The sequence below is a fragment of the Pteropus vampyrus genome, unplaced genomic scaffold (assembly GCF_000151845.1).
Source record: "Pteropus vampyrus isolate Shadow unplaced genomic scaffold, Pvam_2.0 Scaffold410, whole genome shotgun sequence".
Lineage (NCBI taxonomy): Eukaryota > Metazoa > Chordata > Mammalia > Chiroptera > Pteropodidae > Pteropus > Pteropus vampyrus.
In genome coordinates this window covers 716,566-740,477 of record NW_011889191.1, presented here as the reverse complement: position 1 = coordinate 740,477, position 23,912 = coordinate 716,566, and the positions used below count along the sequence as shown (strand labels likewise).

Sequence of the window (23,912 nt, the reverse complement as noted above, 5' to 3'; positions counted from 1 at the left end):
GACAACGGTCGCCAGCTGGAGGTTGGAATCTCGGTGGTTATGTATGAAGACAAAATGAAACAACATGAGGTTTTGCTAAGATGAGCAGTAATTTCTGACCTGAAGACCACTTCCTCATTCTTAGCACTTCCTCCTTTTCTGGTTTCCCCCACATCATCATTTTCTTCTGGTTGTTTGCCTATGTCTTTGATCGTTTATTCTCATTTGCTTCTCCATTCTTTCTGCTCCCTTGTAGGGTATTAGGTTAAGAAGTGACAAAATATATGTGAAGCTTCTATCTTGAGCTGGCACACAGTAGGAAGTCAACATATTAGTCTTTTTTTCTTTATATCCTCTAGCATAGACCCATAAGTCACTAGAGTTCATTAATTTCAATATGTTCAAATCTCTTTTCAATATGCTAAAACTTTTCATCCAGTATCAAAACAACAACAACAAACAACAAACCCCATTAAACCTAAAAACACTAAGAACAAAACCCAGATTCATAATCTTTTATTAATTTCAGTGGGACCATCAAACATCTAATCATTTTAGTCTCCTTATTTTCAACTCCTTATCCCTCAATATATAACAAGAATATCTAAGTCTTAAAGGAAGAAGTAACAAATATTTATCAATGTCATCTCTGACTCTGTCCCCATAAATATGGTCACTCACCATTTCTGGGACCACCTTATGGGTTAGCTGGAACAAACGTTTTCTCCTTATCCTGCTAATCCCTACTCCAGCCATAGGTCTCCTTAAATGCCACTACCTCAGAGAGGCCTTCTTCGGTCCCTTCAATCTAAATTAGGTCTGGCTATGAAAGAGACTTCATACATCCTATATTTTGTCTATATAGCTCATATCACAAATGTAATTTTATATTAGCGTGATTCTTTGTTTAATACCTGTTTCTTTCTCTATTCTGTATGCTTCATGAGGACAGAGGCTGTGTCTGTTTTATTTATTTATTGTACTATAGATACCCAATTCTGTGTCATGGTAAGTATGTAATAAAAACTTCTCGGAAAATATATGAGCTTCTTCAGAACTTCTGACTCGGTCGGCCTCCAGAGTGTTATGTATTCCTACTTTCATTCTTAAGTTCATTTTATTGGACAAAATAGAAATGGAGAGTCACCTTAACTTGCTATCTCCTTCAATCTGTCCATTCCTGACATAATAACGAACAGTAGCCCACATTTATTTAGGACATATTTGGCACAGGCTAAAAGCACTCCACACATTCCTTAATTTATAAGCTCATGAAGTGGTCACTTTTATTATCTCCGTCTCACAGATGAGCTAACTGAGGCAAGTTCACGCAGCTACCAAATGGTGGTGTCGTAATTTAAATCCAGTTAATGGGACAGAGTGGCCCCACACTTAGTTCCAGAAACTCTTCTCCACAGATGTCATCTGCTAACATCTCATAAACTTCATTATGTTTTTCAGTGAATGAAATAGCTTCTTCAGGTTTTTTTTTATGGTCACCTTCTTTAAACATGGCTACTTACTAAAATGACACTGGTAATTCCACATTCAGCTTCATTAAATGCATAAGGCATGCGATAGATAGAAAATCATGAGAGCTGTCACTACTCTGATCCCGAACGACTTAATGTATCATCTGGGTTCCATTCTCTCCCTACTTGCAAAGGATGTAGTTTCCATAATCACTCCCTCCCGTAGCTTTAGCTAGTCTCTCCTAGTGTATAAACACGCCCAACCCTAGACGACTTTAACATGAACAAAACAACCTTTCCCTCACTCTCCGTTTCCTCTTATATGTTCCTTCTGATTTTTCCAAAGTTCCCGAAAGAGTATTCCGTACACCTTCTTACTTTCTCAACTCACTCTTCAGTTTACCACCTCCCAGGTCCCATTTTTCGCCACTCCACTGACGCTGCTTAGGCCAAGATGAGCTAAAACACAAAGGGTCTGAAAATAATAATAATAATAAAATATATGTATATAAAGGATCCAGAAGTGATGCTCAGGAGTTTGCAAGGCTATGGTTAAGGTGTGGGAATCTTAAGCGAGAGGTGAAGTAAACACTCCATAATAGTTTGAGGATACATTAGAGAAGAATGAATGAAGAGGATGGGAGGTCAGAATATTTGGTAGAATATTTCAGAATCCCCGGAAATAATGTATAAAGACCTGCATTTAGGCCTCTGCAGTGGGAAAGAACAGAACAGGAGGGCGACGTGAGGGATGAAAACATCAGTGACAGACTCATGAACGGGATGAGGGAGAGGATGGAATCTAGGCTGAATTGCAGGCTTCTGGCTTAGAAAAGAGGGCGGATAGGGTGCTGTTCATGGAGACACAGGACTCAGGAGAAGAGCGCATTTCAAAGGAATGAGACACAGTTCAAAGTCTGATGGGGTGGCCACTGTGCCGCTTGTGCAGACTATCCAGGTGGAAGTGACACATTTAAACAGCAAATGAACATTTAAACTGTACTCTATATTTAAACAGCAAAATAGACATACTTTTATACGCGGCTTAATTTTTACCTTCATAGTAGGAATAGGCTTTTTAGGGGTAAAATAGTTTCTCTTGAGTGGTAGAAAAGCTGCATTTTCTTCTTTCAGTTTAATCTTGTTCTCTGCTATGATTTTCTTGCGCTGCTCAAGATAAGGTCCAAAACTTGGCAATTTCTAAAAGGAAAACATACAAATAAGAAAGCCTGTTAGGTCACCGAAGAGAAAAATGTGAGGATATAAATGTAAATTTTATCAACAAACAAATGTGCATTTGAGATTGTTTCATGTATACTGTAACGAGGCTTTTATTCATTCCTGGACCAATAGTCTAGGTATCAGATTCCATTCATTATTAAAAAGAACACAAGAGCACAAATACCCCTTCCAAATATGTATAAATTAGATATGCGAATGTTAATTAAAATACATTTCTAAATGGAATAAAATTTGCAATGATATACCAAATCTATTCACTTAAAATGGTAGCTATTAGTTAGATCATTTGTTTGGTTTGTATAGACAGAAGGTGAAACCTATTGATGCTTTTTTTCCTCTTCATCAGGTTTTTAGCACAATACAGACACAGCCACAGTTCCTGACAAATGCTTTTGTCAATAGCAAAGGTACTTTGCCAAAGTTCTAATCTGTATCTCTATTTTATTGTGTTCAAATTCTTACTACATCTCTTTAAAGATTGTAACAAATGTTGATTGCAATTTACTGGAATAGCTGAAAACAAGATGGTAAAAATATTGATTTCTCTGTACAGAAAATAAATTTTATTTTGCATGAAAGAGACCAAAATAGAAATAAAAAACGCAGAGAAAATATCATAGCGCTTAAACCAAGTCCATCAGTATTCGAAATCGCACCATGGAGATTTAAATCTCAAGGTTATTCAATTGTACTTCACAAAGTTCATTTACAAAGATACCTGGGTGTCATGGAAAAATGCTAAGTGGTTTCAAGTTAACACGAAAATGCCCTCATACTATTCATTATCGCACAATTATTTCCTCTTGGCTTTGTCCCTCTCTTCTTCTTGAACCTTTGATCTTCACTTTCACCGACACATATTGCTGGTGACAGACACCACTGAATTCCAAATGTTCTGTGTCTGCCTGTATAACCTGGAATTGCTAGGTCTGTTTTTTAAGATTGCAAAAACACCCTCTCTCTTTCTCTCCTGCAGAATAAAGCCCATTTATCTAGCTGACGGTGGCCTGGAAAACTACAGCACTTCAAGGTCACCCTGATCTCTGACCCAGCAAGTACTTTGGTGCAAAATCCCAAAACACTGGCCTCCACTTGCCAGGTTGCATAATGCCCTAGGAAAACGAGTTTTCTGGTCCTCTAGAGGTGTCAGTAGGATTGGGAAACTGAACTTTAAGGATGTTCCAATTAAGCCAAACTGCAACTGAAAATTTATATTAGGAGAGGGTATTTATGTGGCGATATCTAAGACTGTTACTTCCATTATCAATTTACTGTAATTATGTCCAGAAGTCAAGCAAATAGAAACAATGTTATAAATGCCAAGTTAATTTATATACGATTAAACTAGAACCATATACTTCATCTCTACACCTTGATGCTTTCCTAAATTACAATATTTAATTATTGCAATGATATGAAATGATATGATGGAGGGAGAGAATATATTGTGTCTATTTTACCATAAAATAAGGGATGCTGTATTTTTAAAAAGCATAAAATAAATAAGAGCATAAAACAAATCTTCACTATTCATTACATACATAGCCTCTCTAATGTAGAAAAGATGATGCTTGTTTGAAATATCCTCTTGTGAAATGTCTTTTTCCTGATGAGGTGTTAGGGATTGCACTTGGTGCCAAAGAGATGCCCCTGGGGTCCCAATAACGCCTTAGAAGGTGGTGAGTGCATGTCCACGCGATATAAATCTTGTCAGAATATCACTCGCTCTATATTTCTCTTACACATCAAAGGCACCTTAATCCTAATCTCATATTCTTAAAGATTATCAAGTATGGTTAAGACTTGAAACACATGACCTCTGGTCCTAGCAGACCCTTCATGGCAAGCTCGATTATAAATCTGAACCATTATCTTGATTCTCTGATTGGGTCTTACCACACTCATCACCAGCTAATGCCACCTAAGAGTCCCATAAAGGTTATTCGAAGGAACTCGTTCTTATCACTTTTTGATTCATCTTCTTGTAAACAGACCAGAAAAGATATTTTTCCATTTGATTATTCTTTACCAAAGGGAGATAAATAAAGTAGTTAAATTTTAATGATGATGATTTTAAATTATTGCAACGATGGTGATAACAACAGCAATAATAATATTTGAAAATCTCTTGATGCTGAATAGACTACAGCCTGAGTAAACATCTACCAGCCTGATATTTTCTGTAATTTTTTGCAGTGCTTGACATTTGTCACATTTAAATTATGCAGCTTTTCCATGACTAACAGTGCTATGATCTAAAGTGCAATTTTTAAATAATTAGTCCTAAAGAGAGGTTCTCAATTTAATGTAAAGATTCCTGCAATTTTTTCTTTGCACGTTGCTTAGAAAATCAATGGAAAAGAAGGAAAACAGTTGCCAAATTTTTCTTTAAATTAAAAGCACACCCACACAAAATATCAGTGACTGCCCCCTCAACTTTCTACCATTTATCTCCAAATCAAATAGGGTCCATTTGTGTAGTTTCTTACTGCTCTACAAAGATTCCAGAGGCCAAGGCAGCTTCCTCAACTTTACGGCTGCCATAGGTTTTTTGTTTTCTGCATTAGTATAAGAAAGTTAAGTGCTTTTTTAAAAAATTACATTACATGTATTAAAATGCCTCTAGGAGATCTGAGTACTGAACATTTTAAAAGTTAAGTTTTCCAAAAATATAAAAGATCGATTCTCTCTTGCGCCAAAGGATCACCTTTGCAATACTATCTTTAGGCATATGTTTGTGTTTTGATCTTGCCAAAGAAACTAGCCAAAGCAAAACAAATCTAAGAAAGAGTGAAGATGAATGCATAGTTGGCCACAGTGTATGTGTGCCATCAGTGATGATTAATAAAGCATTTAGTTCAAATCTCTGCCTGAACATATAGTTAATTGATTTCCTATTGCAGGAGGAGAAGCAGCAGGAGCTTACCCTCTTCATTCATTATTTTCCTACGGAAAAAGGTGTAGCCTGAGGTAACTCAAAGTGAGCAGTTTTTAGCATCATGCTATATTTTTTAAACAAAGAGAAAAGTTCTTTAGGACTATCAAAAGCTGCTTTGTAACTGATGAACTGAAAAAGCTCAGAAATGGCGTGATTTTTGTTTCAATAGTTTCTCCGGGGATTCATCACTGATGAATTTGTTCTCACCAGAAAAGCTAAATTCTACTCATTTAAAGATAACAGTATCTCATGCTAAAACTGTCTCTGTCCAGATATAAAAAGCATTACATTGCCGATAGAAAAGTGACAACATAATGAATCAACAATGATATCTTAAGCCAGCAAAGCTTTAAGGTAAAGGAGACTCTTTGGATTATAATTTATTCATGGATCAATCTAAAAGTAATTGAGCATATTATGAAATAGAATAGGGTTCTTGTTTCTAATAGAAGCAAGCACTGGTATCTTCCAGTTTAAATTGCATAATGTTTATGAGAATGGCAGCCAGTTGGCTAAAAGCACAGGTCTATAGCGCTATAATGAATCAACTCTGTTTTCCTAATCATACTCTCTTATCTGATTGGTAACAGTAATAGCAAGAAAAGTAATTACTTTGATATCCAAATGGTAATAAGTTAAAAAGTTAAAAGATAAAAGCATTTCAGGTTTATACTGAGTGCAATGCACACACACACACATCGCAAATACATATATGTACACACACAGTGCGATATATATATATATTGCATATAAATCTGAAATCCACATATATGGATATTAGGAGTGTGTGCACATACACTGACAGACTGAGAATAAGGTAGATGTAAAGAAGATGTTTCACAACTCTCTAAGTATTGACTTTTTTTTTAACAAAACATGTTCATATATGACTTAGTTACATTATTTATCTTTTGCTATTTATTCAACAAATACAACATCGAATGCCTACCCTGGGCCAGAAACTGTTCTGTGCTTCATTAAAGGTTAAATAATTGCCACATGTTATGTGTACAATTATCATTGCTATTAATTTTCTGATTGAATTATATATCAAGTATACCTGTTTTTTGCAGTTATCTAAAGTATGATGTACTAAACTCTTGGGAAAACAGTTTGATCTCAATCAAATGACCAACAGTTGGAGAGAAAAATGAAGAGAAAACCTTCAAAGGATTGATCTTTAAAAACTCAAGAAGGCATTGGAGTACTTTTTGGATATCTAAAATAAAAAATGTGGGAGCACTGGACTGAGAGCATGGGTTCCCCAAGTCTGGTCCAAACACAACTTAATTTCAATCACTGTACACTCGGCAGGCTGCAAAGTGGTATGAGAGGTAGAGATGAGAAGTCTCTGTTCTGTCTGAATGCAGTTACTTTCGTCTTCCTTGCCCTCCATTGTGAGAATAATCAATTGCTTACATTTGACCCTGATTTTTATTTCAAAATCTATTTTACCATGGCTTAGATTCAGAAACTCAGATTTTCCTTGTGAGTAATTGGCATGTAATGCTTAATTACTGATAACAGTAAGCAATTTTTCACAATATTATCTAATTTGGAAAGTGAAAAATAAGACAGAGAGAGAGAAGGACCATCTATATATCATTGTTATAATGCTATGTGGTGCCCAATGGTACAAATTGGGATACCAAAGTTGGACATGCAAAATATATGAAATTAATGAAATTTAACTATTAGTTTAGCCTGATAAATTTAAGCATACAACTTTTGATAAAAAATCTGATGTCTATGTCAGTCAAAAGTAATAATAGTTCATGCTTCATAGTGAAAGTAGCAAGCCACCATTTTCAGGGTGGCTAGGGTACTGATTTAGAAGTCAAATTTGCATTAAAATCACAATTTTACACTCATTAGCTGTGTGTCTATGAGCCAATTACTTAACCATTTCTGCTACTAATTTTCCTTATCAATGAAATGAGAATGACAGTATTTAACTCACGATGTTGGTATAAGCATCAAATGGAATAATATTTGTAAAGTGCATGCCTGCCAATTTATTCCCATAAGCTTTAACCGCTGATACTGCACTGTGTACCATGCTCTGTGTCTCCATATTTGCTCATGTGTCCCTTGCTGGGCATGCCCCCTCCCTGTCTTTTACATTGGGTACATGCCCACTGGGAATTTCAGTCTCAGCTTTACCTTCATAGCATCTAGGTAATCTCCCTTACTGACTTCTCTCCCACTCAGTGTTAGAAGCCCTCGCAGTGCTCCAGCATACTCTTGGCACCTTTTACTCCTTGTACTTATTTCACCGCCTTATTACTCTCACCCCATGACTCCATCTTCCCCACTTGAGGTCCTAGAGAGTTAGTTTTTGATTCAAAATATAATAGGTACTCAATATGTTTTTTAAAACTTAATAGATAAATGAATGAATGAATATCGTGAATGTATTTTTAAAAACTTCCTGGTTGTCTGAAATGTCAGAGGATCCCAAACAATTACTTTTAGAAAGAAATTAAATTATATAAGTAGGTTCTTTTAATATTAAAAATTATGTAAAGTAAAAAAATAATACTTAAACAACAGCTGTGATTCATTAAATCAAAAAACATAAAGTGCCAGAAAAAAATTATGTACAGAAGATAATCTGTAACCTCAAAGAGCCTATAGTTAATAACAATTGCAGTACTCTGAAGACAAGGGCTATGGCAGAGATGACACAGGATCTTAGATGAGCGATGACAATGTGTATCTAACCCAGGCTGAGGGGTCAGAGCTCTTCTCGAAGAGGTGACATATGAGTTAAGTTCTGAGGGATAAGGTGAAGACAGGTTGGCAAGGAGTGCAGATGGGGGTGTGAGGGTCAGAAAAGGAGAAGGACACCCTCCGAGTGGAAGAACCACCGGAGAGAAGGGTTACACTTTGGAAGAGGCTCTGGGGAGCCAGTAGAGTGCTAACCCTCTGCTCTGTGTTTAATAAGATACAAGAGGTGAGGCGCTTTCTCTGTGAAGGGGAAGCAGAGCGCATTTTGTTTTAAAGCGATGAAGTCGGAATGTATGTTAGAAAGAATGTCAACCAAGAGAAAGAAATCTAACACTAATGGAATGCCAAAAAAAGAGTGAAGAGGTGAGAATTTCTTCTTGCCAAGCATTGGGTAGGTGCTGGAGCCACAAAGATGACTGGGAGGCGGTTATCTCCAAAAGTAGCTTATGGCCTTGCGAGGAAGACTGACTCACGTCCAGTGAAACAGAGGGGAGACAATTATTATTTTAAATTGAAATATTATTTAAATGATGCACATCAGGTTACTCTAAAGAAACAAACTTCATTGTTTGTTGCAATAACTTTTAAAGCCATATCTTCAGCTTAAAGTTGGGAAGATTAGGTGCTGATAGTATGATTTAAAAGAAACAAAAACAGAAATAAGGTGGCCAAATCACTATGCATGAGAAATGCAGAAGAATTCTGAAACAGAGGGAGAAAAGAAAAGACGAGGAAAGAGGAAAGGACAAAAAGAGAAGGAAGAGGGAGGAAGAGAGAGGGAGCAGAGCCTGAGAGGATGATGGCTGAGGACTTTCATAAAGAGGAAGAGCTAATATTCAATTATAAACTCTTTATGTTGCTGTAGTCTAAATTCTCCTCTATGGCACCTAAAACTTTAACAGAGCTCTTCTACACTTACAGGTCTTGGAGATAAATTTAAAAGAAAATCAGCAAAATTGGCTTGAGTTTCATGGTTGGGTTGGCATATAGCTTAAAGAAGAGAAACCAACAAGAGGTAAGATTTGAGGGAGAGTCAAAATTCCATGGGAGTGGGAATTTATAGCCAGAAGTGACTCAGAGAGCACAACCGCCAAGGATTTTGTAGCATTTTTCAAAGGACAGGATGGGGTGATCTCAGTTGACATCTGGGTTGCATAGGTAATTATAAGGAAGAATGGGATATGTAGAGAAGGAGATGCAGAAACAGTTTAATGTAACCCTCATCCAATGAGATATTAATTCCAAGTAAGAGATTAACAAAGACTATCTAGTGAAGGAGGAATTTAAATTGTGATGAAAGTTTATAAGAGGGAGAAATAGTGTGTGGTGCTGGAAATAGAAGAGAGAGATAAAGGAATGGAATAAAGTAATGAAAGTTAAGAAACTACAGAATAAACTCATTCTTATATGGCTAAAATATAATAAATGATCGGGGAACAGTAATAGATTAAGCTGGGGAATCTATGAAGGGACCTAAATTATGGGCACAGCAGTTTGGATGTTTATTCTTTAGCGTGTAGAGAAATATCGGATATTTGAAAATATGTGATCTGATTCCTACAGTGGCAGAAGGAAGGGTTGATTGTGGGAGGACATTTGTGGTAGAGAGAAATGATCATCCAGCATATTGGAGATGGGATTCTGGTAGTAGCGGAAAAGCGAAAGAGATGACCTATAAGATTTTTTTTTTTTTTAATTGTATGGTACTCTGGAAAATAGAGAACCAACACTGATTACACATTCTGACCAGAACAGTCCCACACTGACCTTCACTCCCATATGGCCCGCTCACCGCTGCACCCCGACTGATGGTGACTCTTGCCTGCAACCACCAAGCTTTCATTCTTCCTGACACAGAACTCTCCTCTGCCAGAACTGCCTCCACATCTTTGCTGCTCATCTTTCTCTGTCACCATCCCCTGCACAGTCAGAATCTCAAATACTTTCAAAAACGCAGGAACTTGTGTGAACTGGTGGCTGCCTATGCTGTGAGCTGCAGAAGAGTTACTTCTTAGTCAAAATGAACATAAAATAATGTTAGCGGGGAACTTGGCGGGGGGTGAAGTAGGATTAGTTTTCCTTTCTTTGCATTCTGGAAGAAGCTCGCTGTGTTCTGTAGTGATGATGAAGTGGATGGTGAAGACGTGGGGAAAATCAACTTCCTCAACAATAGCTGTAGCAAGAGATGATTATTAGTTCTAAGAAGAAGGAACTGCATCATATTATTATCTTCATCAAAATCAGTATATTTATTTCACACTGCTGTACACCAGGCCCGTTGTAAAGCAAGCGAGTAATTATCTGTTCTTCACTGCAACCTTATGGGTGGATATTGTTCTTGTCCCCATTTACAGGTGAGAAAAACTGAGATTCAGAAAGGCTAAGTAACTTGTTCCAATTCTCACCATTAATAAATGGCAGAGCCAGTATTCAAATCCCAGTCTGTCAGATGACAGACACTGTGGTTGCTGTCACTCATATTTCTTCATAGTTCTTACAAAGTTTTGTATATTTCACATATTTTTGATTGATATATAAAAAGGCATACTACACACATATTCCATTCCTGTGTTTTCTGTTTTTCTCATTCTACAAACTGTGAAGGGAGAAATGTCTCACACAGTAGACATCATTTTAAAAAATGCTGAACACATACCATGCAAAATATCTGTACTAGTTCAGTCCTGTTTATTACTGGCCTCAAGTTTAATGAGCTCAAGTTAATGCAGGTGAAAGGCCAAAGTGTTACATGCAGCAGTTAATGAAATACCATAGAGCTGCTAAGAAAATGATTAGAAGCCAAATGTGAATTTAATATACTTTATTCTCAAGAAGCAATGCCGCATGGGAGGCATCTTTCTAAGGGAGGTAATGTGATATATTGGAACAAGCACTCACTTGAGAGTCAGGAGGTGGGGCTCTGATCCTAGCCTTACTCTCGGCTCATTTTGTGACCTAAGTCAGCGTAGTGACTACCTCTGAGTCTGTTTTCTCATCTGTAAAATGAGGGGGTTGGACCAGATAATTTATAAGGTTCTTTCCAAGGACGTATTTTGCTTTTAAATTCATAGTTAGAAATCCTCAGGGGTTATGTCCAGGTGGTACCATATAGTCTGTGGATGAAACATTGGACTGAGTCACAAATGATAACTTCTTCTGTCCTATTTAACCATAGAACACTCTGGATCTATTTAAGCTGTAAAATAGGGATAATATGGATAACTTTTACCAAACTGCCAAGGTTGGATGAGTTCATAAAATGTTTTAGGCTTCACTGGTGGAAGGAATAACAGAAATCATAGCTATTTTGTCTCATTATTAAATATGAAATCTGTATAGAAAATTAATAAAAAATAAAAATAATTTTTAAAATGAAAGCTAACACTACAACTAACACTACACTGTAATTTTCTTAACAACATTCGATGTCTAGTTACAAACCCACCTGAGACACATCTATACAAAAGCAACTATACATATTAGCAGTGGATATAAGTGATACCGGGCATGAAATTGCCAAGTAGTAAGAACAAAATATACATACACTTGTGGTTAAATTTAGTGTATATTGGAAGTTTTAGGGTGTTGGAAAAAATAGAGCCTTGTATTAATGCAGTGTAATATTCTGAATGATCACTCATCTTGAGATGCAGAACCGAATGACCTGGGGCAAGTCAAGTGCCTGCTGTGAGCCTCAATTTTCATTTACATAAAACAGAAATAACAATAATCACCCCGCCTACTTTTTCTTCACAACAATTGTTTGAAATAGGAAGGCATCAATAGATTATTAAAATACAGCTTAAACTATTTTGGAAACTATAAAGCAGTATAGAATCAAAGTTTTTTTTTTATTATATTGAGAATAGATACAATTTATGCTCAATATAATAAACAATGTAAGTTGAAGGGAATATTCTGAATTATAAAAATGTCACAAAATGTTAGCTGTACATAAAGGAAAACTTTGTGAGTTATAGTCCTTCCAATGCCTTAGGAGGAATTGGATAAAATAATTTTCTTTTGAAATCCACCTTCAAATGTTACTGCTTTCATGGCTAAATGTTGCATAGACTGTCAAGTTCAAAAACCAATGAAGGAAAATGGAATAAAAATTACTTCATACAATGGAATGAAAGCAAAGGAAAACAGAAAGGGCAAGAGTAGACGATTAATCAATATTTTCCATATTTATTCACTATGATACCTAATATTTACCTACACAGAAACACCTGGATAACTGTTTCAAGCTTTTTTGCCTAAAAGTGTGGCACAAGGCATAAAACATTTTGATCTCATCAAAAATCCTATTTGGAGTTGCAGTTCAAGACATATTGGAAAATATGATCATTATTTGGAAAGTCAATTTTTAAGGTCTGTATGTAATCAGGCAATTTTTATTGGAGAGAATATGAAAGTAAATGTTTTTAGTTGAAAGGAAATAATGTTCTAAGATAATTAATTATTATACTAGTAGGAAGCATTTAACATGGGAAAAGACTCTTTTACATGTGTGTGAAAGTGCTCTATGGACAATCTCTGCATGCGGATACGAAACACCAGCAAACGCTCCTAAGATAAAACTCGTTTCTGAACCTGGGTCACTGCAATCACGGCCCAGAGGAAGCCGTGTTTCCTCTGTCTCTTCTTCATCACTTGCTAAACTATATTACCATTATCTGTGTGTTCTTTATCTTTCTGAGTAGACAGTAAACATTTTGAGGACAGTATACTTCTTGAACATGTTTTAGCATTCCCTAGTTCTTTGCACATAGTTGACTTTAATTAAATATTTTATGAATGAAAGAGAATAAAGTCAGCAAAAACTATGCTGATAAGAAATTTCAGTCCACCTTATGTGGTCACAAATTTATGATGACAACTGATCTAGTTTGATTGAACATTTTCCACATAAAATATTCAGAAAGATTTTCTCTATGTGCAATGCTTGCCAAGAGTGGGATTCATCTAATGCTTAATGACTGAACAAATAATATTTGGCCTGGTCCATAATATTGCATAAACAAATGCTTGATAAAAACACTTACTTTGAATTGTAATAACATCTACAGCCTAATAGCATTTGTAGTAATAAGATATTGTATAGTTCCAACAATCCATTTAGATTCAATGTCTAGGAGCTCAATACAAATAACTTCTTTGACTTTTCTAGGTTCTTTGTTTAAACTTTTCTGTCAAAAAAATAGTAATGACCATTTCATTCTCCTGCTTCATAACAAATAAAAATAACACATAATTTGTAGACCATAGTTATTATAAAAAATTCTTTTATCAAAAATCTACTTTGAACAATTATGAATCTATTCAATTATTGAATGGGGTCAAAGATTCAGCTTCAGCAGAAGAATAATCCCTTGATTTTTCAGGCTTTATGAAGGCCATATGGCTATGCAGTCTTTGCTGCTGGTTTTATAACTCCCTGCCTTTGGCTACCATAGTGTATCATAAAGGTGAAACTAATGTTTGACAATAACTAACACCACAAAATGAGGACAGGAGTCAAAGAAACCAGCCATTAGGCTTGGAGCAGAGGAATGTGAAGACAATTTGCTGAGCTTCATCAGACATCAGCCAGTTGCTAAACATCACATGTCCTAAGAGGCATTAGCACCAAACTACTCTAAAATTCAATAACAAAGTTACAGTACTTATAGTTTTAGAAAGTTTTCGCACATTATCTCATGTAGTTTCCATAATAACATAATTATTATAATATTGATGAAACCCAAGGCTCACAGCTGTGGCAACCACACAGTGCCCAATGCCAGTATAAGAGAGCACAGAGCAAACTTAAATCCAGGCTACCATCTCTAAACCTAAAGCCTTCTCCTCCACATTGACTGGCCATATCCTTCCTGAGCTTTCTGGCTGATATTTCACCTAAAAATACCTATTTTGGTGTTTTAGGAGAAGATACTAAGAGAAAGGTCTAATAAAATGTGTTCTTGTCAAAGGCTCATTCTATATGCTCTGAGGACTTAACAGAGAGCAAACAAGTCTGATTCCTATCCTTAGAAACAGCTTGTAATGTAATAGGATTAAACATAAATAATCATATAAATAGATATAACATTTATCACAATTTTCAGTGATACGTATTTATGCAGTCATTTGTTTAAGTTCTAATCTTATCAAGCGATAATATCTAAATATTTGTTATACTAACCAAGCCAAATCTTAGCCCATATTTAATCCAATTATCCAGTTATCCCATATTTACATTTGAGAAACTGAATATGGCTGGAAAATATAACTGCTCCGCCACCAAATTCCTAACTAAAAACTCGGATGGGTTCTCAGTACTGCCCAGCCAGCCTTGCTATGTTACCCCTGTCGCTCTCTGCTTTCTCATTGTGCAAAATGACATTTCATACCTTCTTCTCTCCTCTAAAACCCTAACGGCCTCTCCTTTCCATTCTCAGTTGATGATCTTGCCTCACATTAACAGTTAAAATATTGAAGTAATTTTGCTCTTCTGAATTTTAAAAGCCCATCTTATCTCTTCATCTGTTATGATGGGAAGTATCCAGGTTCTTTCAAAGGACACATTGAAGGTTCTAGCTCACATCTGTCTGATCATATCGTTATGTTTTTGTGCTCATCTAACTTTATCTCTCAGTACCATTTGACCTAGGCGATACCTCTCTCCTTTTTAAAATATCATTCTACTTTTCCTCCTACATCACTTCTGTATTTCCTTTGCTAGGTCAGTCTTTTTCTGTGAAACCTGTAATTTAGAATATGCAAAGCTCAGTCCTAGACACTTTCCCCGCCTCTGTCAACATGCTCTTTCCAAATAATTTAATCTTGTCTTGTGGCCTTAAATGTCCTTGAAGCTATAGATTTCAAATTTATAGCTCCAGTTCTGTTCTTTATACTGAACTCCAGACTCCTATATCCAGCAACTTAATTAGCATATTTAATTAAATGTTGAACAGCGACCTCAAACTAAATGTGCCTTAGGAGCCCTTGTTTTTTTACTCCAAATATGTTCCTTCTCCAGTTCTCTCTCTCTCTATTAATGGTGTGACTTTTGACCAATTTTCTTAAGTCAAAAACCTAGGGTTCTTCTTCTTTCCCTTACTTTGCCCTCTAGATTTAATCCGGCAGCAAAACTTCTGGGCTCCATCTCCAACATATACCCCGAATCTCTCCACTTCTCATTATCTCCACTGATATGGTTCTAGTTCAAGGCTCAATTGTTTTTCACCTAAAACACTACAGTAGCCTCCTAAATGATCTGTCTGTTTTCTCTTTGACTTGCTATAATGTGTTGCCCACATAGTAGTCTGAGCATTTGTCTTAAATAGAAATGAGAACATGTCACTTCTCTGCTTAAAACTATAATGATTTCCTATTGTACTTAAAATAAAATCTAAAAGTTTTACAAGAACTGCAGGCTCATCTGGCCCCTGCCTACTTCTTCACTTTTATTTATTTTTATCACTCCTCTCTTAATTCACTACACTGTACCCCATACTGGTCTTCCTGCTGTTCTCAAAAAGTCTTAACAAGGTCTGATAGCTTTAGGGCCTTTGTACTTAAAGTAGGTTCTCCAAATCACATTCTGCATATCTTTCTTTTAATACTCATCCTACTCTTTATTCATTTATTTTGTATCTCCATCCTCTCTAGAAAGTATGAGCTGCTAGAATAGGTTCCTCATCAATTTTGTTCACTGATGTTTCCCCAGAACCTGGAGCAATGCTGGCCCATTATACATTGACAAATGAATGAATATACTAAGTAGCAATATATTTAGGATAAATAGTGCAGTCTTTGAACTTAGCTTGGCTTCCAATCCTGGTTTCACTATTCACTAGGTTTTTGACTTGGTCAAAATTTGCTTAACCTTCATAAAATCTTAGTTGCCTCATTCAGAAAATGGGAATATTTTATAGGGTGGTAGTAAGGATTATATAATGTACAGAAATTATATAAAATGAAGCCAGAGCTTGTAGGCAGTAAGCACTTAATAAATGTCAATCCTTATCATCAACTTAATTATTACTTTAGAAATCCTGGCAACGTGGCAGTGGTCCCCAACTTTTTTGGCACCAGGGACCGGTGCTCCTTTGAGGATCTAATGCCTGATGATCTGAGGTGGAGCTGAGGTGGTGATGCTAGTGCTGGGGAGCAGCTGCAGATACAGATGGCTAGCCCACTGCTCATCTCCTGCTGTGCGGCCCAGTTCCTAACAGGCCACAGACCGTTACAGGTCCATGGCCCGGGAGTTGGGGACTCCTCTGTTAAATTTTTTCCTATTATTAACTTACATGTACTTTAGCATATTTTGCGATGTGCTTAGTATTACGCTAGACTAAACATTTCCCCTCCTTTCAGTAAACCATTTTTAAGCTTTCAAAAGGGATGCCAATGGATTAAGCATGATGGAGAACTGCTTATTTCGCATTTAGGCTACATACGCTCTATAAAGTCATTCACGTAGTAGTATAATTTTATGCTCCACATATTTAAATAAGTAAAATTAAGAAAACAATGATTCGATAGTTGAATTGAATCATTGTTTTCTTAGTGTAAACACTGGTGCTTAGAGACTAAAGGCAAGACCATTGTGTAGCCTAAAGTAAATGCTGTCATCTGTGGGGGCGGGGAAAGAGGCTAAGATCTGAGCCCATTGCAGTGCTCGCTACTTCATGAACATCTGGCAGTCTGTCACTTCACAGACAACAACATCTCCTCTAAACAGAAGAGACTTGAATTCATCAGGGATTCCCACAGTACAGTATATGCTTAACTTAAGTACCTGCTTTCTGTGATTTCCATAGATTATCATATTCATGACACTGTGGAGTGAAAGCGTTCTTCTCACTCTCTAGCCAGAACATGAAAAAGAAATTAAAACATTGGCAGGCACTTTGTCTGCAGTTTGTTGGACAAGTAAGAAAAGGACTGCCCACCCATTTATGCAAATCAAATTCTGTCAACTTAGAGCATTTTAACAAAGATGACGGCAGCCTGTCTATTAATAAATAACTGACAAGATAACAATTACAATTGTGCTTGACTGTTTTTTCTTTCCATAAATGTAGGTCAGTAGGTATTTTTAAAGAATTTGTTTAAAATAAATTTGCAAACCTCAATAACTTTTCCCCTCATGTCTATTAATGCACAAAGAAACTCTAACATAAATATTCTTACCTTAATATTGGCTTTAGAACATTATGGCCAAATCCTTTTTAATATAACTTTGGAACTAAATGTGTGTGCTTACTGTGTGTGTACATACACGCCAATACATACACACATAGAAATACATGTGAGACATCTATAATCTAATATTTTGAATCCTCTAAGGAACATAAAGTATAAAAGGCTCTCTCAGTAAGCAGTGGTTTAGCAGTTAGGGATTATCAGGTTTTTGTGCTGCTTCTATCTGACTTTAGATTATTTTCATTTGTTGGCTATCAGAAAGGAAGGGTAAGAATGTGTAACAAATTAATTAATTTGATTGCCCATCAAGCTTTGGGAATATATTTAGTAGAGGAAGAAGAAGTGAATTTAATGAATAAATTGAGTTTTGAGAGATTATCTATGGAGTTCATTTATCCACCCTGGCCCAATGTCCCATTAGATAGATTACAGAAAGTGACTTTTTAAACAGAATGAGGATAAGATTTTAAATTTCCTTTAGTGGGAGATATTTCTAAGAAAATGTGTTTTTTTCCATCCAGTAGAGTTAGGGAGAGTGTCTATGTTGATGCATTAGAATGCCAGTTACAAGTACTCCCAAAACATTGAATAATTTTATCTTTATCTATTATGTTAAAATCACGCCTTGTATTTCATCACATTTAAGAAGTTATCATACGTTGTTCTTCTGCATGCAATAAGAGAAAAATATAAGCAAAATAAATTGTTTAAAATGTTACTAACATTTTTTCACATTCAGAGTCTGCTACTTTAAAGATACCATCAATTAATTGTAAGACATTCTAATTCAGAGATATTAAAACATTAAAAAAATGCATGTCTTAGAATTGTAAAATGAATTATGTTCCCCAAATACTTATTGGCTCACTTCTAAGTTTCTCATCACTGTTAGCGGCCATAACAGTGGTATTTCATTACTCCTAGAACACTCTGTGAAAATTATGTCATCATTCCCAAAATCCTATTTATAATTAAAAGTCCAAATTTTAGAAGTGTAAGATAAAACAAAACAAAAACTATTATCAGAGAGGAGCAAGGCATAAACAGTGTCTTCTTTTCTAGCTTTATCCCAGAAAACAATATATCTGAGAAAAAGAGAAGGCAGAGATAAGTCACTGGATGTTTCTGACTAGAGTCCAGATGTGAATGCTTCTGAGACAGGTATGTGATGTTTCTTGAAGGCCATCCCACTATCCCCATATCTTTTCTACAGAGGTAGGTAATGCCAAAGTTTTTTCTAAATTAAAGAATATGTACAATATGTTTTTGTATCTTCTAATGTAAGTTCGAGGAGAAAATATCGTAAGAAACACTGTTTCTTCAAAGAAAATCATGATGCTAACCTTTTTTTTTAAGAGCAAGATTTCTCTCTTGTATTTCTGTATGAATGTCTTTGCATAAGCTGAATACCTGAACACCTAACAGATAGTCATTTCTTTTGACCAGTGTGCAGGGATTAATTCTAGTACTGCCCCTTAGAGATACTTTTTCTAGGACAGAATGAGTCATAGGGAGAAAGATACATATGATGTCAAAAGATATAGCATCTTTATGCCATTTAATGGTTGATGTGGGTTATGTCAGCCAATACGAGGAAAGCAGGTTTTCCCTGAATAAGAATGATTCAAAAAGATAGTCATATTTTATTAGAATCAATAAAATCATAAGCAAATACCATATATATTCCTATTAGTCATCAATGATGGAACTATGTAGGTGACAGCATTAATGGATTCCTTAAATGAAAATTACTGCTAAATTCCTAAGTAAACTATTCCCCACTTCAGAGCCATCGTAATCCATCTCTTATGTCAGATGAACTGCGAGACTTATCCTTTTGATCATTTAGGCTTTACTGCTTTTCTTCATTCATCTCTCACACTCAGTAATCCTTTTACCTCTCTTTTCCAAGTTTATAATTGAAATGCAATGTATTCACAACTGAAGAAAGGACCCTAGTGTAAATAGAATCTGAGTAATGGCCAAAGAAGCCATTACTGGTTATACAACGGTCTGGGTTCCATTACACGCACGACAACCTGGGGAGCCTCACTGGTCACTGGCCTTCATCAATGTTTCGTGTCAACACATAGAATTAAGGCTGGCTACAGACTCCGAGGTCCTCTCCTGCTCTGACTTCTTTCAAATGGTCTTATGTTTCATGTTTTAGAGAAAAGTCTTGGAGGGCCAGAATTGGCTGCACTAAGTTCTTTGATTTGCCCTCAAAATGGATTTTGATTTTATTATTTAAAAAGTTCTAAACTAGCAGATTGGTTAAATTGGCATTGATTTTTCTAAATCTTAGATGGCCATTAAAAAGATTATAATCCTCCATATTTAGGAGGATTATAAGAAGTACATAAAATACTTAGACAGTATAATTTTAAGAGAAGTAAAAGACAGAACTATAGCAGTATATGCAGTATGAGCCTAATTTAAGAAATTATTGTTTATATGTGTATACACGCACCTGCAACATAATTGAAATCTCTGAGTAGTGAGATTAGAGATGATCTTTTTTATACTTATGTATTTTGCTAATTTTCTACAGTGAGCACATATTACTTTTATAATCAGAAAAATGTTATTAAAACAAATATTGTCTTAAAAGGCACACTAGTGGGAAATATTATAAAAACCATGGTGGGAATAAAATTATAATTATTATTATGGCCAGAATTGCTATCCTGTTGTTTTTTTTAATATGAGCCTCAAATCATAATTTATAATGGTAGCTACCAAGCAAATCTAAGCTGTAGGAGAATGCATATTAATGACTAAAGAGAGAAATATGATGAACAGATCTCAGTCTTAATTATAAAATATGATTAATTACAAATTGAATCAGAAATGTTCATCCACTCCAGCAAAACACTGTATATGTTTGTGGTTATAGATTTTTATTTCTGAGTATATGATAAATTTTCATCCTATAGGAGGTGTTGGCAAATTAACGTACCTCCAAAAATTATACTGTAATGTGAACTTTCCAAGAATTAAAACTCTTATGCTTGCTTTTATAAGAGTTATTTTTCATTTATGTTTCTCAAAGAAGATTTACATTTGGATAGATATACATATGAAAATATTTATACACAAATACAGAATAAAGTTTTGTCTCTACAAACCTGAGCTACTTAAACAAAAGTAGTTTCCTGAATATCCTTGAGCCTAAAAATATTGCATCTCCAGAAGGATCTTTGATGGCAAACATCATCTGCACTTCCAGACAGAACGAACAGAGTTGAGAAGAGCTATAGAGCTAAGTATTACCACCTTCATACTAGGTTCTGATCGATCCATTTGTGGCTTTAAAAGAGGAACATTTAATTGGCTGGTGATGTCTTTTGCAGGCCAGTCTTTTAACATAAAAGTCAGTAAGTATGGGAGAAGTTTACGAGAATAATGAAACCAATTTGCAAAAATAGGAAATGAAGACTATCTATAGATTAGCAGTAGTAGCAGCAAATACACTGACATTGAAAAAATAAGGTGTCAGTAGAGGGGTAGAGGGTTTGTAAATAATAGTAGGTGAGAGAGAGTAAAGGCTGAGACTTTATAAGCTTTGAAGACCAATGAAAGTAACATCTACTTCACAAGCATTTAAAAATTGATATTCACATTTCTCTACTATACCCACATATATAATATATATAAATATATAATAACATATAAATATATATAATGTGTATATACACACATAAATACACATACATACATATGGAAAGAAGCCAACTACAATACAAATTCCATCTTTCTCTAGGACAAATGCATAAAAAGAACACTGGACATGTGCACATGATCTAAAAAAGGCAAGTGAAGGAAAATGTTGATGAGTCAATATAACATTGATTTCCTCACTATATATTATATTGAAGTTCAGAAAAAGTAGCTGTGGAAACTGCAGATGCTGAGTCACCTGAAGTGACTTAGAAGCCTGGACAATCTTCTGCCTACATGATTCAGTTAAACTAAACTTCTGTTTGCTGAGCGCCTACACATTTTTAGCATTGATCTCTCTAGCTGACTCACTATTCCAAGAGGAAACCCAAGCTGCCTGCACCATAGATATCTTTTAAGGGTGTCTGCGGTGCATCTTTCTGGGACACCAGTTTAGGAAGCCCAGGTGTATAGCTGATGTGAAATGACAAATCATGGATCTACTCTATAAATGGTAGCTTTTTTTCACAGAATTAATTTCTATACACAATATCTCCCCTGCTATATTTTATAATGTAGATAAATTACTGATTTTGGTTATTGTCTTCTAATATCTACCCTGGCAGATGCTTGAACAAGCAACTCAAGTCCCCCTGAGATAAAAAAGCATAATGGCAGATTGAATGTGATAACATTACAGGTTTCCCAAATAAAACTTTTATTGATCGAATGCCTTATCATCATCATCAAGAGTCACTCATTTATCTGCTTTCAAGTATAGGTGAATGTATGGATGAACAAAGGCTTCCTGAACAGTCCTCACTAAAAGATCACTTCAGAATCAGAGGCTAAAGCTTTCTTGTTGCTGTATAATTGTAGAGGACACTTAGAGGAAGTGAGGTCAAGCACTGTTGTCATCTTTCTCATATACTGATTTAACCTATAGACTGGGGTTTACACATATTCTATAAAGTTAATAAAGATCAGAAGAAGAAATCAATCCATTTTATAGATATTGCATGGAAATTTCAGTTTCATTATAATGTTAAAGATGCAATCTTTAATATTATTTGGTTTAGAATTTTGCATCTTTATTCCTTAGAAAAAAATAATCCACAATTTTTTTTTAATTGTAGTAGTATCTGTTTGTGGTAGTAAATTTGATCGAGGTTCATAAATTTATTGAGTTTTCTGTATCCTTTTATAAGCTGGAATAGTTTAAATAACATAGAAACACTGACAAAACTATCAGCTATTCTGCTGCAAACGTATTGTGTCTGATATCTTTTAGTGATAAATTTTAAAATTTGCTTTCCAATTTTATAGATGACTATTGGTTATATACATATTTTTAAGTTTGAAAGGTTATATTTGATAAAAATTACCTCCTCCCTCTAGCTTTTATTACTAAAGAGCTATATATAACACATTGCTATTCTTTAATTCTCTTCTGTATCTGAGGTCATAGTTTTGTTTTTATCCTTACAAAACATTTTTTACTTCTTCCTTTTTTGAACTTTTATGATAACTTTTTCTACTTATCAGTCTTTGTTGTTCAAATGTCACTTTTTGTTTTATTCTTCTCCTTTCCTTTTCTTTTTGGATATTTCCCAAAGAGAACTTGCTAACTCTTAGGAGAGGTGAATATTCCTGGTACATCCAATGTCTCCCCTCCTGGTCCAACCTAACCCTCCTTCTCTGGGCGTCAAGAGCTTTCTTTATAACCTTCAAGTACAACTATGAAAACACCTTTTTTTTCTTCTATTTTATCCCCCTGTCCCGAAACTTCTTCCTGGATGCTCTTTCTATTTCTTTTTATTTTTAACATTTTTATTTTAAGCCCCAAACTTTGGCTTTTCAGCATACAGACCACTTAATGTATAAAGCAATAGGCAGTGATAAAACAGATTCCATGGACTATACTAGAGGGTTTTGGTCGAGATAGTGGAGTAGGTAAATGCTGTGCTTGCCTCCTCCCATGACCACATTAAAATTAAAACTAAATTATAAAACAATCAACTTTAAAAAACACCTGAAGTCTAGCTGAACACAAGTTCTATAACTAAGGATATGCAAAAGAAGCAAGCCACGGTTGAAATGGTTAGGAGAGGCAGAGACACAAAACAGGCTGGCCCCACATCCATGTGTGGTGGTTGAAAATCAGGAGGGATATCTCAGCTGCAGAGGTCCTTGAGAGGTGAGGGGGTCTCAGCCCCACATCCAGCCCCTAGCCTGGAGCACCAGTGCCAGAAAGAGGAGCCTCTTTACACAGACACAAACATCTATCTGCCTGTGAAAATTAGCAGGGATACCTACCAGCTGCTTAAGACAGAAAACTATAGGAAACAAAGGTCCCCTCTTAAAGGGCCTATGCACAGACTCACTTACTTCCAGCCTGGGCTCTGGTGAAGGGATAGAGGCTCCAGAGGTGCCAGAAAAATACAGGAGAGATTGAGTTGTGTGGCTTCAGGCGAGGGCTGGAGAAACAGCCATCACTGTCCCTGTGTTGAACCCTACTCCCGTATAGCCATGAATGGACACCATCTTTCCTGAGTTGGGTCTTCCAGGCTCAGCATGTGCCATATCTGATTCTGTAGCAACCTGGTGAACACCACTCTCCCCAACATGGTGACCACTTGAGAGCCCACTCCATCCAACTCACTTACTGTCCTAGGCTCTTTCAGTAGCTGAGCCTT

The 23,912-nt window shown here is 35.7% G+C and overlaps 1 protein-coding gene across 2 annotated transcripts in view; it reads right to left on the bottom strand.

Annotated features, from left to right (window-relative positions):
- The window catches only part of DPYD (dihydropyrimidine dehydrogenase), a 717,845-nt gene that overhangs the window by 16,637 nt on the left and 677,296 nt on the right, over window positions 1-23,912 (bottom strand). For both annotated transcript variants that reach the window (XM_011380852.2, XM_023523771.1), the window contains one exon: window positions 2,508-2,651. In XM_011380852.2, the coding sequence (XP_011379154.1) occupies window positions 2,508-2,651 (144 nt within the window). The remainder of the gene's footprint in view (window positions 1-2,507; window positions 2,652-23,912) is intronic.